Genomic DNA, 17,186 nt, shown 5'->3' with positions numbered 1-17,186 from the left:
ATGTTTATCTCGAACGACGTACGAAGCTGTCCATCGTCATTTGCGTACGGTCGCTCAGCTCAACATTGGTGAAGACATCGACGAAAACTACGGAATGACCTCCCTTTCCAGTTTCTTACATATGTAGGTAGCATGTTGCACCTGACTGAACACTGGATTTTATCCCTATCCATAATCTCTCTCTCTCTCTCTCACTCCCCTTATCTGGAGGTAGGAGCTGGATAAATGGATAAATTCAATGAATGGAGGAGTAAATGGATAAATTCAATTGCATGGAATGAGGTCCGCCCCATTATTATTATTATTATTGTTTTTTTTTTTTTTTTGCTTCACCAATGTATGATCTGGATCACTGAAGTCTGTATGGCCTGTGTGCACAAAAGTTGAGTACGAGTTTCAGACTCATTCTCAATAGCCTTGGCAGTACATTGAGCACGCGTTCCGCGCCCGTGCAGGAAGCGCTGCCAAGGCTATTGAGAGCGAGTCAGAGATTCATATCCAACTTTTATAGAAACGGGCTGGGCCCGGTTCCATAAAAGTTGAGTATCCTTTTCGTCACTGCCGTTTCTTGGCACGTTGCTCAGCACATCGCTCAGCACTGGTGCCAGTTGAGGCTAGACCATTTGCAACTGGTTCCAGCTGAACTGCGTGATGATGGTGATAAGGCCCGGCCGCTTTTGCTTCAGCTCCTTATGCACATCCCTGAGAACCTGGCAGTAATATGCACCATAGGCGCCGACTTCGGGGGCCTTGGGGGCCTGAGCCTCCTGGAACTTTCCCAGGGGGGCCAGGCCCCCTCCGGGGAGTCTGCCCAGCTGACATGAAAGTTTCGAGGGATATCATAAGAATCGCGTGTTTCATGCGAGTGATCATGAAAATCCTGTAAAAATTTGCGTCACAGCGTCGCAGCACGGAATTCCAGACACCCTGCACGACCTCTGTGCATGAAAGGGGGGGGGAGGGGCGTTGTGCCCGGTCCCCTCCGGAAGATTGAAAACTCTCCGCCTATGATATGCACTATTGCTGGTGGTACCACTGGGCAGAAAATCAACATGGACAACGCCAGCCCTTTCCCAGAAAACCGAGGCCATGACCCTACCCGCAGACGGGGTGCTTCGGAACTTGGGAACTGGCGATCCCGGATGCTTCCACTATATTGATTCGCGTTTAGACTCAGGAGTGAAATGGTGCACCCACGTTTCATCGCACGAAATGATCCGATCAATGAACGGCTGTCCTTCAGTGTCGAAACGGTACCTTAGCTCTTGGGAGATTTCCAGTCTTCTCTGTCGGTCAAACAGGGAGAGCTGCCTCGGGACCACGTGCTCGGGACCCAACGGGCACTAACTTTCCGAAACTGGAGGTGTTCATGAATGATAGTGTTCAACGTTCCCACAGAAAGGTCCCTCTTTCGAGCCAGTTCGAGACATGTTATCCGTCGGTCCTTGAGGATCAGGCGCTCCAGAAGTTGGATGTTGTCAGGAACTCTGACACTGCGGGCTCTGAGCCGCCCCGGCCGGGATCGTCTTGCACTGATGTACGGCCATCTCGGAGCCGTTTGCACCACTCAAACGCTTCGCTGCGGCTAAGTGTATCGTGGCCATACTGAGCCTGAAGTCTTCTGTGAATTTCAGATGACTTTACGCCTTCATTCACAAAAAACTTCATCACAATTCGCTGTTCGATGTGCGCGCTCACCTCGTTGTCAGCCATCTTGTCCAGCACTTGTCTTCTGTTTTGCACAAACTTTGGACCACAACGTGGTGAACACGGAGGCCTGTCGCGTGTGAAAATGACGAAAAAGAAGTAGCGCGAGCCATTTGTACACTCAGGGGACAGAAAGTCCCGGTTTAACTTGAACACCCCTCGTATATCATCGTACCTCACAGAATAGTGTCGTTTGTTGAAATTCCTGTCTACGCCTGATGCCTGTTTGACAGTTACCTTTTTTGTCCCCAGCCACTTCACTTTATTGAACCAAATCGTTTGAACGAAGTAACGGTGCTGTTTGAATCGAGCGGCTTTTCACGTTAAAAACATAGCAGGCCGTACACAATTTCAAGATTGTCGGAATTACCTAAAGTATCGCATACAGGAGCTTTAATAAGGGACAGCCTAATTATTTAAGAAATACCCTACGACAGCTGCTCCTACAGCTATTCTTATGCCATCGATATGTCTCTACTACGGTAAAGAGACGGGTTTTTTTCCGTTCTTTTGCTTTCTGAAACGCGAAACGACTGAGAAGCAAAATAGAGCAAGCAAACGAGTATAAGGGCGTCTTTTCAACCAGGTTCTTGAATGAGGAGTTTGTAAACATTTATAAACAATAATCCGTCCAGCGGTCATCATCTACAACACGTGTGATGCCACACTCCAATATATCTGCTCATTGCCACAAACACGTGGACGCTTTATTTCATGCATTTGTTTAATTATTTTTCGGTTGACACTTCAGTTTTCATAGCGGTACTAAATTTCACGAGGACATTCGAGGAAGACATATCCAGAACGCGCAAACAAAGCAAACGGTAATGTTCAGCTTGCCTGAACGCTGCTATAACACGGCTGTCGTCTGCTACGGTGCAGCAATCCTGGCGGCGCCACTGTCGAAACGAAGAGAGAGGGGGGGTGGAGGGGGAGGACAGGAGGAGTTGTCGCTACTTTTAGTATTTAGGGACTCTAGGCGAAGGGAGAGAAGCGCGTGTGTGGGGGGAAGGAAGGAGGAGTTGTCGCTACTTTTTAGTATTCAGGGGTTTTATCGCAAAGGCGCGCGTGGCTCCCTCCAGTAGCAGACGAAAACATGTGTGCAACGCAACAGCCTATCTTTTACTTTGTCCACGTTATAACTAAGTTGCGGCTACTTTTTGATCCTGCCTCGTATATTATTTGTCTACGCTCGTATTCACTGCAAAGAAAGGAAAAAAAAAGACTACGTACAGGGTTCCCGAATCCGTTTATTTTCTTCCGCAGCACACGAGTCAGAAAGTGATGATGACATCGAAGAAGGGGAGGGCGGTAAGTCTGGTGCCAAGAATATACGGATATTCTTCATACCTCCCTACTATGTAGGACCGCAGGCACCGGCTGCCTTTCAAACCCAGCATTTTCTTCATACTGATTTCCTTGCAGACATTGAGGAGTAAGTAGACCCCTTCTTTATTTGCTTTGCACAGTAACTGCATTAAAATCGTTCGAGACAACCGTTCTGCATAGGGTACGTTTCATAGCTCTTCTTACGCCAAGTCGGTTGGCGTATTCCACGTTGTCAGTATACAGTCTAGATTACTAAGACCGCTGATGTGATCCAACGTTGTCCAACGCTGCTAATTCCACGTTACAAAGAGATATTGGAATAAAATCGCGTACACTCTTAGAAATGAACTTCACCGCATAGCACGCTCCTAGCCAACCATAATCTCGAATGATATCGTTGTCTGCACTGATTTGTTGAAAACGGGGGGCGTACGCCTTTTTTGTGACACTTATGCTGTTCATAATTGTCACAAAAAGGCGTACGCCTCCCGTTCTCAACGAATCCGAGCAAATAACAATATCATTAGAGATTACGGTTGGCTAGGAGCGTGCTATGCGGTGAAGTTCATTTTTAAGAGTGTACACTGTTAAAACAGAACTTCACCTCATAGCACGCTGATAGCCAACCATCATTCGGAATGATATCATTCTGTGTATTGATTTGTTGAAAATGGGAGGAGGCGCCTATCTGGGACAGATTATCTTGTCCCAGATAGGCACCTCCCCCCTGTTTTGAACAAATCAGGACACAGAATGATATTATTCGGAATGATGGTTGGCTAGGAGCGTGCTATGAGGTGAAGTTCTGTTTTAACAGTGTACCTATACACTACGATGGACCACTCTCTGCACCGGCACTTCACTGGAATAACACTCTCGGACTTAACTAGGATCGCGAATGATACCGTTCTCTCTCATGACGCCTTTTTGTGAAGCTTTTCATTGATGTCAGTGGTCAGAGAAAGTCATGCGCTCCACAAATCGGGACCGATAACGAAATCAAGAATAAGGCGTTTCTTTTTCTTCTCAAACGCTAAGATGGTCTGCTGGAGGAAATGTAGCTTTTGTTAGCTACGCGTAACTTACGATTACGACTGCAGTTATATTATTTTTGGTTTTAATTCCGAGCTAGTGCCGCGAAGCAACTGTAGCTATGAACGGCGTAGAGGCGTGGACAGAAGGAGAGAGGACAACAGGAAGGAGTGAGGGACAGGGGGGTTAGTATGCGTCCTGGGCCGACTTCAGGGGGAACTGTGCGGACATTCGCCTGGAAAGTCTGTCGGAAGGCTCCGGGAAAACCTCGGAGACCACAGCCGGTGCTGGGATTCGAACACGCTTCACCTCCCAGTCTCGGTGTACAAGGTGATCATCCTAATCACAAGAGATAAACTGATGTTCTGAGGCTGGAACAACATAGAAGGGACAGATACAAACAAAGCCTCAAATTGCCTAAGAAATCAACGAAATCCAGAAGATGTGGGTTCGATCCCTACAGCTGGCTAACCTTTTCAGTGACTTTCATCTTTCATCCTAATCACTACGCCACGCGAGTTGGTATCTCAAAAGCAGTCGACAGGCGCGGGCAGGCTGTCCGTTTAAGCACGTCCGAAGAAGGATACAAAAGCCGTTTGAGAGTGACGAAGAGTTCTAGCTCACCGAACATACTCACGAGATATCTGGAGAGGACAGATGGAAGAAAGCACTTGCTGAGAATCTATCGCAAAAAAAAAAAAAAAACGCCAAGACTCTCTCAACGATGCTGGACGATGAACATATGAGTTTTAGTGGCGCAAAAGCAACTTGGGCCATAGTGGGCCAAACCAGGGACGACGGCAAATTTGATCAGAAACGCAAAGGACCGCACCGCTTTCAACGGATATAAAAAGAGAACGATATAAATATGAATGGCAGAATCGTGGTTGGTTCTGCTTCTGAGCGTGTTATTCGGTGTTCATTCCTTGTGTTTGTGTTTTTTTTTTCTTTTTACTGTAATGTGCGGTTTTTGTTTAGCCATGCGGGATGCATGTAAGGTTCATAATGCATACCTAAAACGCATAAAGTGAGGTGCTCTCATGGTTCAGGTATAGTGTCGTATGCTAGACGACTTCAGAAAACCCCAGTGCTCCTAGCTCACGTATTGCATCCTGGGCGCTTAGTGAGTGGAGAACGCAGAATAATACTTCACGCTTCGCTTTCGCTGACCTTGACACGTCGTGGACAATGGCCCGGTAGGGTAGAGAAATCGAAACAGTTTGGAGGCCACCCGTTTCTCTCGTATTAGTAAGTTCCCAGAGTTCAAAGCGGCGCTAAGCACTCTGGGATTTTCTGGTTTCGTCTGTTACATACCACACGGAATTTGTCTGCAGGTCAAACGTCATTCAAGCTGCCATCATTGGAACAGTCTGCCTGGTGGTGTTTCTTGGCGTACTTTTTCTTTTCCACGCAAAAGGACCAGGTAGCCTTCTTTAGTACCTTTTGTGGTGTTGCGGCGTTGGCTTTTCTCCGTGGAAAGTATCATTTTACAAACGTGCTCAGCTATTAAGGGAGACATTCCCATATGGTATGTCATTCACTGCATGTCGCACGCACTACACTACTAAAAAAACGTTACGTTTCCTAGTTAAATATGTACAACCAACCGAACAAACTTGGACTTTGTCAGCGGACTAAGACCGTCGCTTATTCTTATTGGCTCGCGTAAGCACGTCACGTCACCAGCGACCGCTTCACCGACGAAACTGGGTGTTGTGACGTGTCAGTCGAATAAGTCTCAGTGTTCGCCGTGTCGACTCTCGAAGCGCCTATTACTCCCCGCTACCCGGCATGCAAATTGCAGGTTTGCGTGGGTGCAAAGTGTCACTACCCTTTTTCTCGAATAAATCTCTCGCACTTGTTCTCTGTGCTGGGGTGGCATATTCCTGCATAGAAATTATTTTAAAGGGGACAATAAAGTGCAAAAATTTGTACTCACGGAATGAAAGGTGCTGTTGCCTTGAGAGCAATACAAGAGGAACGAAGTTCCGCACTTCACGATCGCGATCCAGGTCAGAGCCGTTCATAGGGAGAGTTTGGCCATTAGGAGGAGCCTAACTTAAAGCTCGTCATGCGACGTCACGGCTGAACGACCTCCCTCGTCGTGGTCTATTGTTGTCTCGTCGTCAGCTGGTCGCCGACGCCATATTGATGCTGACCGTTGTTTATAATCCACGGAGAGAAGACACGTGCGAACTTCTTGCTTCGAAAGCATTTCGTCCTTGAACTCTTTCAGTTCGGCAACAAAGCCCCCCTTATCACTGGCGTGAGTGGGTCATAAGCCGGTTATTCCTGCAGATTACATTCAGCGCGATCACGAAGCTGTGGACTAGCCTGAGGACAGCATCAATATGGCGCGGACTAGACGTCTGATACGCGGATTCCGCTCGGATTCAGGCTTTTTGGGCGGTGCAACGATGACTCTGACGTCAAAATAGGCTCCACCCATGAGGCGGCAAAAGATCAAAGAATGGCCAAACTCTCCCTATAAATGGCTCTGATCCAGGTTTTCATTTGACGCCCTCTGGTGAGAGCGTTGCACAATGCCCACTGAAGTTTCAAATTAAAAGAAAACGTTGGTCCAGCATGTCTACTTGGAATATATTCACATTAATGCAAATGCTATTTCAGCTGTTTAAGCGTTTGTCCATGTTGTTTTCTTCGTTCGGGCCGCTGCCATCATCGCCATCTTGCCAGCCCGGAACCGGCACTGCGAGTAGAGAGAGGACAAAGAAGTGAAAGGAAGCTGCTGCGCCTGTGCCAACCCTCGAAGTGTGTGTAATCATGTTCGCGAACGCGGGACAACTGTCTGCGTTGTTGATCTCTGTCGCCGATACTCCCTTAGACCGCGCCTCAGGACGATCGCAATTGCTGCCTAATCAAGATTGCGCGCGATGCGTATCCTGAGTCAGTGCGTTTTGGGTATAAGGCACGAACAATGCAAGGATGTATCTTGTTCTGCCCCTCTTCTATTGCTGTCAAGGAAACACGGTCTTTCATTCTGCGAGAAGAAATTTGTGCGCTTTAGTGTTCCCTTAATAGACGAGTTCAGAAAATCCCAGAGTGCTTAGCACGCCGCTTTGAACTGTGGGAGCTTACTAACACGAAAGAAACGGAAACTGTTCCGATTTCTTCCCTATCGGTCCAGTTGTCCACGATGTGTCAAGGTCAGTGAAAGCGAAATGTGAAGGATTATTCTTCGTTTGCCCGCTCAGCAAACGCCCAGGATGCAATGCGTGCGCAAAGAGCACTGGGATTTTCTGAACTTGTCTATTGGTATGATAATCGTGCATTGTACTATAATATCTAGGAGGGGACGAAGACTGGCCTTGATACGAAAAGAGGTGTATTTCGTCCGGTAATATTTACTAACTGAATCTTGCAGAACGAAGGTCCCAGGAGATGCCAAACAGCGAAGGGCCGGGTGATGCGGCTCCAGGTTCTAGAAATAGAGACGGCGCGGGAAACAAGTGTACGTTATTTTAGTGGGTTGTTGTGTTTAGGCTGGTGACATATGACATGTGACTAAAAGAGCCAGTTGAGCTCCATGGCTCTCATACCCAGTCAAAGAGAGTGGCTACACAAAACAGCTATGATTTAACGAAAGTCCAATCGTTTGCTTCTGTGGCCAGCGAAAAATACCTCTACACTCTTAACTATACTTCACATTAAGAGGTGTTTCGCTAAGGTCCCCCACCTGAATAATTTAGATGCGGCTGATGCCATCAAAGAACGTTCTGTTGGGTAAACATCCTTGCGACATTGGCAAAGAGCTGAGCAGCTCATTTGCTTGCACCCATTCATTAAATCAAAATCCCAACTTTTAAATTTTACTTCGGACGCATTCGGAAAGTCTGTTTTCCCGATCGTGAACACCACTAAGAAGTATTCTTTAAAAGGAGACCCTGTGGTAATTCGAAATTCTTATAGTGACTCTGTAAATAAGTTGGGTACATTCTTCAGTAATGAGAAACAAAGTTGGTTTGGCTGTCGGGGGCTCGTTAGTTGCCAGAAGACCTGAAATCTATATCGAAACTGAAACACCTGAAGGCTCCTCTCAACAGCCTCCTGGACCCTGTGTGACGTCACAGGTGGTCTCGTGCGCGCTGTCGGCTTTTTATTTGGTTTCGTGCACGCGTTTGGTAACTTCCTCGTGTGACATGGATGACGAGACATCTGCTTCCTCGATTTCGTTGTAAAATATACTCTCCACTGTTAGAACAGTACCTATACAGAAAGGAGCATGTGAAGGATACCGGTGAGGTGAAATCCAGTGTTGCTGGACCGCTCTTCCGTGGACGAGCGCCGAGTTACTCGAAGGAAAATATTCGTTTTCTAATTATCTGCGCCACCTGGGGTTGAGAAACTGAGTCCACTAACATCATACGGTATGGATTGATGTGGCACTGTTACTTCAACACGCGTTTTTGGTGCGGAGTTTCCCTTTAGGCGAAAACATACTTTGTGATTTTTTTTAGTAATTAATTGGCTCCGGTTTACGTATTCCTTGCGCGGAGCAGCGTACCAATGCTCTCTCTCGCTCGGCTATCAATTATGTGTTCATCCGCCCGCTTCACACACAGGGGTGAGGGAAGATAAGGAACAGCCGCAAGAGAGACTTTACTATTCCCTCTCCTTAATAGTAAATACTGGTGCCGTGATGTTACACTCGAGGTTTGTCTGTCCAGTGTGACGCCATATTGCACGTGCCACAGGGTCGGACTGCTGATGATTTCGACCACCTGGAGTTCTTTTGTTTATTCTTCTGTTCTTCTTCTTCTATTCTTTTGTTTTGTTTGTTCTTTTTGATCATATTTACCTCCCCCACATTGCTACTGTTCTCGGCAGTGTTTGAACCCGCGATCTTGAGCTCAGCAAGCCAACACGTTGCTGACTGAGCTGCCGAGGCCGGATTCCTCTCCTTCTCTACCCGAATGGTACACAGCGCTTGCGGTGCCGTCGCTCGGTAAGTGAGAAAGTGTGCTTTCATCGCGATGATTATGGCTGCTTTCCAATACCCCGGTTAGTCGACTGCCTAGCGGTCTAACCGGAAGTGCCGCCATGTTGTGAAGTCTCGTTCCAAATCTCGCCAAGTCCGCTATTCAGTCGGCTGCCGTCTAGTGCGCATCGATGCAGACTAGTTATACGCCTGACCATCTGACAGCCGGGATGGAGACGCGCGTTGACGGTACCAGCGTGCCCGCTGTTTCTGCTGGCTTTAAATGTAAAGTTGCACATAGTGGTATGTTTCTTAAAACTGCGTAGAGAGTTGCAACACATGTTTAGTTGTGAAGGTGACAGTTTCTGCACGATGTCCTACAAGCTTAGCGCATTAGAGTCCTGCTGCGCTTGCGCCGTACGCAGTTCTTGCGTGAGCAACGAGATGGCGCCACAGGCGCCTCGGCTAGGCAAGCCTGTTCCAATAGTGACAAGCAAAGGGGTCTACTCAGCTGCCTAGTCAGGCGGCTTCGCGGGCGCGAGGTATTCGAACGCAGCCTAAGAATGCAGCGTCAGCGCTGCGTACTTGCCGGGTAGAGGAGAAGGCACACCAAAGCGTCTCTTCCGTCTGTGTCTTATTTTATTCCGTCGCCCCTATGTGCGAACAAGGCGTATGAACGCATGATCGATAGTCGTATAGCTTAGGGAAAGGATACACATTGGTATACGCTGCTTCGCGCAAGAACTATGTAAATCGAAACTATTTAATTTCCAATTAACTAAACCAATTGATTAATCAATGTATTGTTTCGAATCTGACTTTATTCCTTATTTACGCCACGAGACAGCAATGATCATGAGAGACGCCGCACAGTTCGCAGTGTACGCCAATTATTTTGCCCACTTGTGACGTGTCAAGGGAAAACGTTGCACGCATTTATTCTAAGAAACGTGATAGTGTGCCCAGCATGTTCAACGCGGTTGAACGTTCTTACGTTAAGTTCTTATATCTTGCTGAGTGTAACTTTCCAGATTTTAGTAACTTTCTCACAAACAAAGTCCGGCGCGTTTATGAGAAAGCGGCTATCATTATAATCATGGTAGCATATGTGACCAGAAATCAGAGGGCCCGTATTCCTCTTGCACTGAAGCTGCCTGTAAACGTCCAGTACATGATTTTCACCCTTTCAACATCGTTATACGTGGTAGTCAGCTTTCTCTCGTGTCCACAGAAGGCAAACGTCTTACGCGAGTTCTGATAGGCTCTGTGCATCAGGGTCTTCCAACGGACGGGCTCGGAGAAAAATTGAACTTGGTAGCAGACGACGCACTCCTCATGGTTATCCCGATCCGTACCCCAGAAGATCAAGCGGACCGCAGAATCCTGGCAGGACGGTTCAAGCGGAAGATGCAACGATGCGTTCTCAGATTTCAGGTTCCGCTCCTGCCAGCGTTGCTGCTGACGATGCAGCCGCGACAGTGCCTGCTACCATTTCAGGTAAGTAAATGCACAAACGCCAGGAGTGGATAACTCAGATGCTCACGGACAAGATAATCTGTCCCGCACACTCTTAAAAATGAACTTCACCACATAGCACGCTCATAGCCAACCTTCATCCCGAATGACAACGTTCTCGCCCCCTAATTTGTTGAAAACGGGAGGCGGAGCCTATTCTGTGCCGTGCATAATGGCACAAAATAGGCTCCTCCTCCCGTTTTCAACAAATATAGGGCGAGAACGTTGTCATTCGGGACGATGGTTGGCTAGGAGCGTGCTATGTGGTGAAGTTCATTTTTAAGAGTGCAGATACGCGCCTCCTCCCATTTTCGACAAATCAATACATAGAATGGCGTCGTTCGGAATGACGGTTGGCTATATGAGCGTGCGATGCGGTGAAGTTCTGTTTTAACACCAGGGAGGCGATCTAGACGTACGTTAATTGCCACAAAAAGTTGCGCGCCCCGCCCTTCTCGTTATTGTGAAGCGGTAAATGTGTGTATCATGACGGATATTGGTTGGTGCGCGCTAAGCGTGTTTTGCAGTGATGCTCCGGTTCTACAGTGTACACCCTTAGGAATGAACTTCACCGCATAGCACGATCCTAGCCAACCATCATCTCGAATTATATCATTATCTTCCCTGATTTGCTGACAGCGGGAGGCGCACGCCTTTGTTGTGGCACACTTATGCTGTTCATAATTGTCACAAAACGGTACACCTCCCGTTTTCAACAAATCAGGGAAGATAACGATATCATTCGAGATGATGGTTGGCTAGGAGCGTGCTATGCGGTGAAGTTCATTTCGGAGCGTGTACACTCTGAAAGCAGATACTCATGTCACGCTCCTAGCCTACACTCTTAAAAATGAACTTCACCACATAGCACGCTCCAAGCCAACCATCATCCCGAGTGACATCGTTCTCTCATATGATTTGTTGAAAACGGGAGGCGTACGCCTTTTTGTGACAATTAACATTTCTGCATAAGTGTCACAAAAAGGCGGACGCCTCCCGTTTTCAACAATCAAGGAAGGGAACGATGTCACTCGGGATGATGGTTGGCTAGGAGTGTGCTAGTGGTGAAGTTCTGTTTTAACAGTGTAGAAATATTCCGAACTATATCGTGCTCCCACCTGATTTGTCGATGAATGGGAGGAGTGTGCCTTCTTTAAAGGGGCGGTTGCATCCGTTCCAGTCGATAAAAAAAAAAAGTGATGTCATTTTATTCCTCCTGGACCAGTGACCACAGCATCGAAAATCCCACGCGAAATTGTGACGTAGCTTGACTGTTAGGCCGGTGTTTTTCACGGAGGCAAAACGGACCAATTGGAAACTACTGGGCCCGATTGCCCTTAGGTTCTATTTGTAGCAAACGGACGAAAAACACGGTAGTGTGAAAGCGGCCTTATTCGACGGAATACATGACAAGAGCAGCCGCCGGATGTTGAGGGTACTTCGCAATTCCCTCTCTGGAAAAAACGACAAAACGTCACTCCCTAAGAACCAATGAGGGCGCGACCTTGAGAAAATGAATTCCGCGGTCGTGCGGTCGTCTCACAGAGTTACGAGACGTCTGAACGGAGCTTTTCCTCCTCGCTCTTCTCTTCTCACTTTCACTCTTTGCATAGGAAGTGACGTCGAACCGCCGGAGCTTCTGCGGCCGCGGAAGCAGCGCTGATCTTTAAAATTCGTTGATTTAATATCTAAGCACTTTCGGACGAAAAAATTGCCGGGTTGATTGTCGACTGACGCCGAACATAGTGGCATCGGTTTCATCGATGGGTTTCCGCATGCGACCGTCCCTTTAACACTTTACATTTATGTCCCTCGCACATAACAGGAGTACGCCGTTTTCTGTCCTCAAGTCACAGGTTAGGACGGTGCCATTATGGCGCAGTGGTTGACACTACGGGTGTTATGCAGTGAAATTGGGTTTCCCGAGCGCGAAGGAATGTCGCCTCTGCCGCTAATAATCTCCTAGATTAATGCGATATTTCTACCGCCTCGTAATAAAAGCACACTCTTAAAAATGAACTTCACCACATAGCACGCTCCTAGCCAACCATCACCCCGAATGACAACGTTCTGGCCTTAGATTTGTTGAAAACGGGAGGAGGAGCCTATTTTGTGCCGTGCATAATGGCACAAAATAGGCTCCTCCTCCCGTTTTCAGCAAATCAGGGGCGAGAACGTTGTCATTCGGGATGATGGTTGGCTACGAGCGTGCTATGTGGTGGAGTTCATTTCTAAGAGTGCAGCGCAATACATATTTCCACCATTGTACCGCAGCCGTTACATGACACGCTCAAGACGGTTCAGAATCCATAACTTAAAAACCCGAGACTAGGGGACAAAAAAAACGACAAACACAGACCAGTTTTGTCCTCTAGTCTCGGGTTTTTAAGTTATGGATCTATACCACCAGCTCGCTTGCTACCTCTCTATCCTCTCGGTAACGGTTCAGAATGATATCTTTGTGTCTGATGATTTCCTGAGGACTAAGGGCGTACGCTAATTTTGTACAACACTTTGCGTGCATTTAAAGTATTCCAGAAGAAGCGTACGATTTTTCATAACAGAAATGAACATTAGTTTTTGGAGGTACCTGTTGGAGGTAAAAATACGTTAGAACGTATGCGCTTGCGTACCGCCCATCTACAAATGTTGAGCCAATCGTTGGCTTTGCTGGCAGCGGCAGCGATTTTTCAAAATTGTTCTACACTCTTAAAAATGAACTTCACCGCATAGCACCCTCCTAGCCAACCATCAACTCTAATGATATCGCTATGTGCCCTGATTTGTTGAAAACGGTAGGCGTACGCCTTTTTTGTGACACTTATGCTGTTCATAATTGTCACAAAAATGGCGTACGCCTCCCGTTTTCAGCAAATCAGGGCACATAACCATATTATTCGAGATTATGGTTGGCGAGGAGCGTGCTATGCGGTGAAGCTCATTTCTAAGAGTGTACATGCACAATCAAAAGTCCAGCCTGATCCCATCGGAAGTTCTGTGTGAGGCAATTACCACGCATCCAAACTGCCGCAAAAAAAAAAAAAAAGTGTACGCCTCCATTCGTCGTAAGCGGTGAAGTTCTGTTTTTGGAGAGTACTCAACACATCAGGTATTCTAGTTTTGATAACAGGTGAGTCACTCGCAAACGAACAAATCGATTCGACACACATAGCATGAGACAACGAAAGTATTACTGTGGCACAAGTAGTGTTTTGAGCGTCTGTATTGGGATTGCGGAAGGTGCAATGAAGTTACCTCTATACGAAAGGTAGTGATGACATGGATTAGCGTTCCCAATGTACCCTATACGCGGGATCCCGGTGTCTGTAATCGTTCATTCGGTATAAGATGGCACCCATGTTTCTCGATGGCGACTATCACAGCCAGCATGCAGACAACATGCATCTCATTATGGAAGGCACGTTTCGACGCCTTATTGCATCGGGCACCATCTTGTGCCACGAGGCACAAGTTCAGCAACACTCTTAAAAATGAACTTCGCCGCATAGCACGCTCCTAGCCAACCATCATCTCGAATGATACCGTTATCTCCTCTGATTTGTTGTTGAAAACGTGGGGCGTACGCCTTTTTTGTGACACTTATGCTGTTCATAATTCATTCGTATCATTCGAGATGATGGTTGGCTAGGAGCGTGCTATGAGGTGAAGTTCATTTTTAAGCGCGAAGTTCAAGTTCAAGCAAATTCAGCGTATGCGTTGGTTTCTATTTGTTTGAGGCGGTAACTAGAAATGTGGCGGTGAATGACGCCAGAATTCGCACCTAAACCAGATCGGCTACGTACTCTTGCATTCCGCATCGTCTCTTCTCCGACAGCGGCATTGTAAAGGCGTTGTGACGTTTCGATACGTGAGGGTCATATTGCATCCAAATATGTTATACAGGCTGTCAGACTAGTGCAGAAACAATGCGAAAGACAAGTATTGAACACACTTCGACGTCTAGCACTGACGTGAAAACAATAGTGAGTTTTAGTATAACCTACGCTGTCGCCTTTGCGCAGGGCGGGCGAGAGCTATTACGGGCCCCGGGGCTGGGTCATGCCCTGGCTCCCTCTGTGCGGCCAACGATGGCGAGGCGATCCTGCCATTACTCCATCCTCACGTCTCTTTGTTCTTCCTCCCAAGCTGCTTTGTGGTTTTCGCTATGTATCAGTTTGAGCAAGCCTCGCACGTAATGCTTTTACACGATGAAGCGTTGTACACCACTTGAAAGCTTGTAATAAAATTTAGGAAGCTTCATTGTATATGCCTATGCGCATGCGCAGCCACCTGCGGGCGACTGCCATGTTCATTGGGGGGAGATAATCTATTTCAAGGCTGCGCAGACGTTCGAGGTCGACATTTGACGGCGCTTTGTACTGGTAATCAGGACAATGCGCGTTCACTCTTTCCGCGTTCTTCTTACAATCTTCTCTTGCTACTAGAGTCACTAAATAGGGGTATAGAGTATCGGATTCCTTTTCCGCGCCGGAGCCGCCGTTCGGTGTTCGCGATTGGGCCCCGATCGTGTCACGTGGTTTCTCCTTCCAAGAACGCGCCATCTATGTTGAGTCCTCTACATCCAAAACCGGTTTCTTCGGTAGCGAGCTGGCTCGACTGGGCGCTTTTCTCCCGCAGCGAAGGGGGAAGTTGGCGTTCCGTTGCTAGGCGACGCGGCCGCGCCGGACCCAAGATGGCGGGCTCGTTCGCCAGCGTGGCTCAGTGTCGCTACTCTGTTCCCTATTTAGTGACTCTACTTGCTACTTGCCCACGCAATGTGCAATGTCCGAAAAGCATCCCCATGTTTATGGGGGGGGGGGGGCAAAGATATGACACTCGACATTCCGCCTCCAGGGACGACGGGAATATGGAAATGGCCCCGTCACTGTTGTACAGTGGCGTAGCCAGACCTCCAAGGTAGGAGGGTACAAGGTAGGAGGGTCTCGATACGAACCCCCCCCCCCCGCTGATCCTGTGTCGACAACACACACATACTTGTGCACACTGCAAACTGAGGATTAAAAAACTGAACGAAAATAGTTGATTTAGACGTTCACAGTACGATTACATCTATAGGCTGTCATGACCAATGAGGTGGTGACACGAGGTTGGAAGTATTTTGAAAAGCTCATACTTTGAAAACCATTCAAGAGTGCTTCTTAGATAGACGCCATGAACTGCAAGAACTTTCGCGATCGTCAGACTGGTCCCGCCCCCCCCCCTACATATATTATGTTCTCGGATTTGCACGATTTGTGTGGGTCGGTCCTTGGCAGGTAGGGGGGGCTCCAGCCCCCCCCCCTAGTCCCCCCCGTGGCTACGCCACCGCTGTTATACTATTGGACCTGACTTCTGCCACTCTACCGGATTATCATCTGCCTTCAGGGACAAAAACAATGAAGTGACAGGATGATGAATTACAAGGACCTAGTAACGTTAAGAAACATTTTTAAAAAAATCTTTAGCGAGACTTTCGTGTAGCAGTCTGCACTTCATCAGGTTAGAAGAATGATGGCACAGTCACTATATCTAGCGTGCAGACAGCAGGTCTCGATAACAAAGCCGGAGTATTTCTTCTTTGTATGATTACGACCGGCCTTGGGTCCCGCGCGCCCCTGAAGTGCCCCCGGGGCACCGTTCCCGGGTGTTCCACCCTCTCGCCAGCCCTGCCTCTGCGCACGTAAGAGACAGCGTGGTGGGTCTGCGCAATGCGCAAAACTCTGCTTGTGTCTTGCACGTGTGCGGACCACCAACGCTATCTCTTACGTATGCAAAAAGGCAGCACCATACATTACCCTAAAACTCACGAATAATACACCGAACATATGTTTTGGCCCTCGCAAGTACGTGACCTATGCCGCAGTCAGACGCATTATCTGCCGACATGTCAGAGATAGGTGGATGCCTGCATGTGTGGCGCCGGTTTGCTCACCGTCAATTACCGGCTTGGCCGTCAAACTTGTACTATCGCGCCGGTGCAGTAACTATCTCTTTCAACTTCAGGTGAAGTATCGCAACACCTTCAACGTAATGAAATATACTGCAAGGGAAATACATCTTATATTTAACTATTCTTTTATCATGTTTCCCAAGGTGCCGAGAGCGATGGAAGGCTTGCTGAAGGCACCAAGGGCATCATCGTTTTACCGCCGCTTCCAAAAAGTACGTCCTTTTCCTACCTGTTCAGTGACATCGTTGCCCTTCTGACATGCATCTCTTCATCGTTAGTATAGTTGTAAGACGCCGTCAGACGCGGTCGTGAGACGTCTAACTAAGCATGGTCGAGGAAGTAAGCGAGGATGGTTCAAGTCCCGCGTTCTTGCATATTTGGGCCATACCACATCATTTGGTAACACAATATCTTCAGCGTCACGTTAGAAATTATGCATAGTAGTTTATATACAGTGAACGGGACGGCTAAATACAGTGGGATCTCACTAAGCGGAAGTCTCTTAAACGGAATTGGTGCTTAAAAGAAACAACAATACCACACCTGTTTGGTTTTGGGTTCATGCAATGCGAAAACATCCCCGTTACTGGGAATCAAACCTTTGCCACTTCCGCACTCTAAAAAGAGAGCTTCACTGCATAGCACGTAGTGCGCCAATCATTGCCGCGCACGATAGGGTTATCGCTTTTGATTAGAGGAGAGAGGGAGGCGTAC

The 17,186-nt window shown here is 47.7% G+C and overlaps 1 protein-coding gene and 1 long non-coding RNA gene across 2 annotated transcripts in view; one reads left to right on the top strand and one right to left on the bottom strand.

Moving 5' to 3' along the window:
• The window catches only part of LOC135400246 (uncharacterized), a 146,880-nt gene that overhangs the window by 8,024 nt on the left and 121,670 nt on the right, over positions 1-17,186 (bottom strand). The gene's annotated exons all lie outside the window — the stretch shown is intronic.
• LOC135399588 (uncharacterized) overlaps positions 3,083-17,186 on the top strand; it is a 31,693-nt gene continuing 17,589 nt past the window's right edge. The window contains exons 1-5 of the mRNA XM_064631312.1: positions 3,083-3,142; positions 5,403-5,491; positions 7,454-7,540; positions 10,283-10,504; positions 16,616-16,684. Coding sequence (XP_064487382.1) covers positions 7,471-7,540; positions 10,283-10,504; positions 16,616-16,684 — 361 coding nt within the window. The 5' untranslated portion in view covers positions 3,083-3,142; positions 5,403-5,491; positions 7,454-7,470. The remainder of the gene's footprint in view (positions 3,143-5,402; positions 5,492-7,453; positions 7,541-10,282; positions 10,505-16,615; positions 16,685-17,186) is intronic.

Source organism: Ornithodoros turicata, chromosome 7, assembly GCF_037126465.1.
Source record: "Ornithodoros turicata isolate Travis chromosome 7, ASM3712646v1, whole genome shotgun sequence".
In the NCBI taxonomy this organism is placed as follows: domain Eukaryota; kingdom Metazoa; phylum Arthropoda; class Arachnida; order Ixodida; family Argasidae; genus Ornithodoros; species Ornithodoros turicata.
The sequence above is the reverse complement of the archived record's forward strand: the minus strand, read 5'-3'. Positions and strand labels throughout refer to the sequence as shown.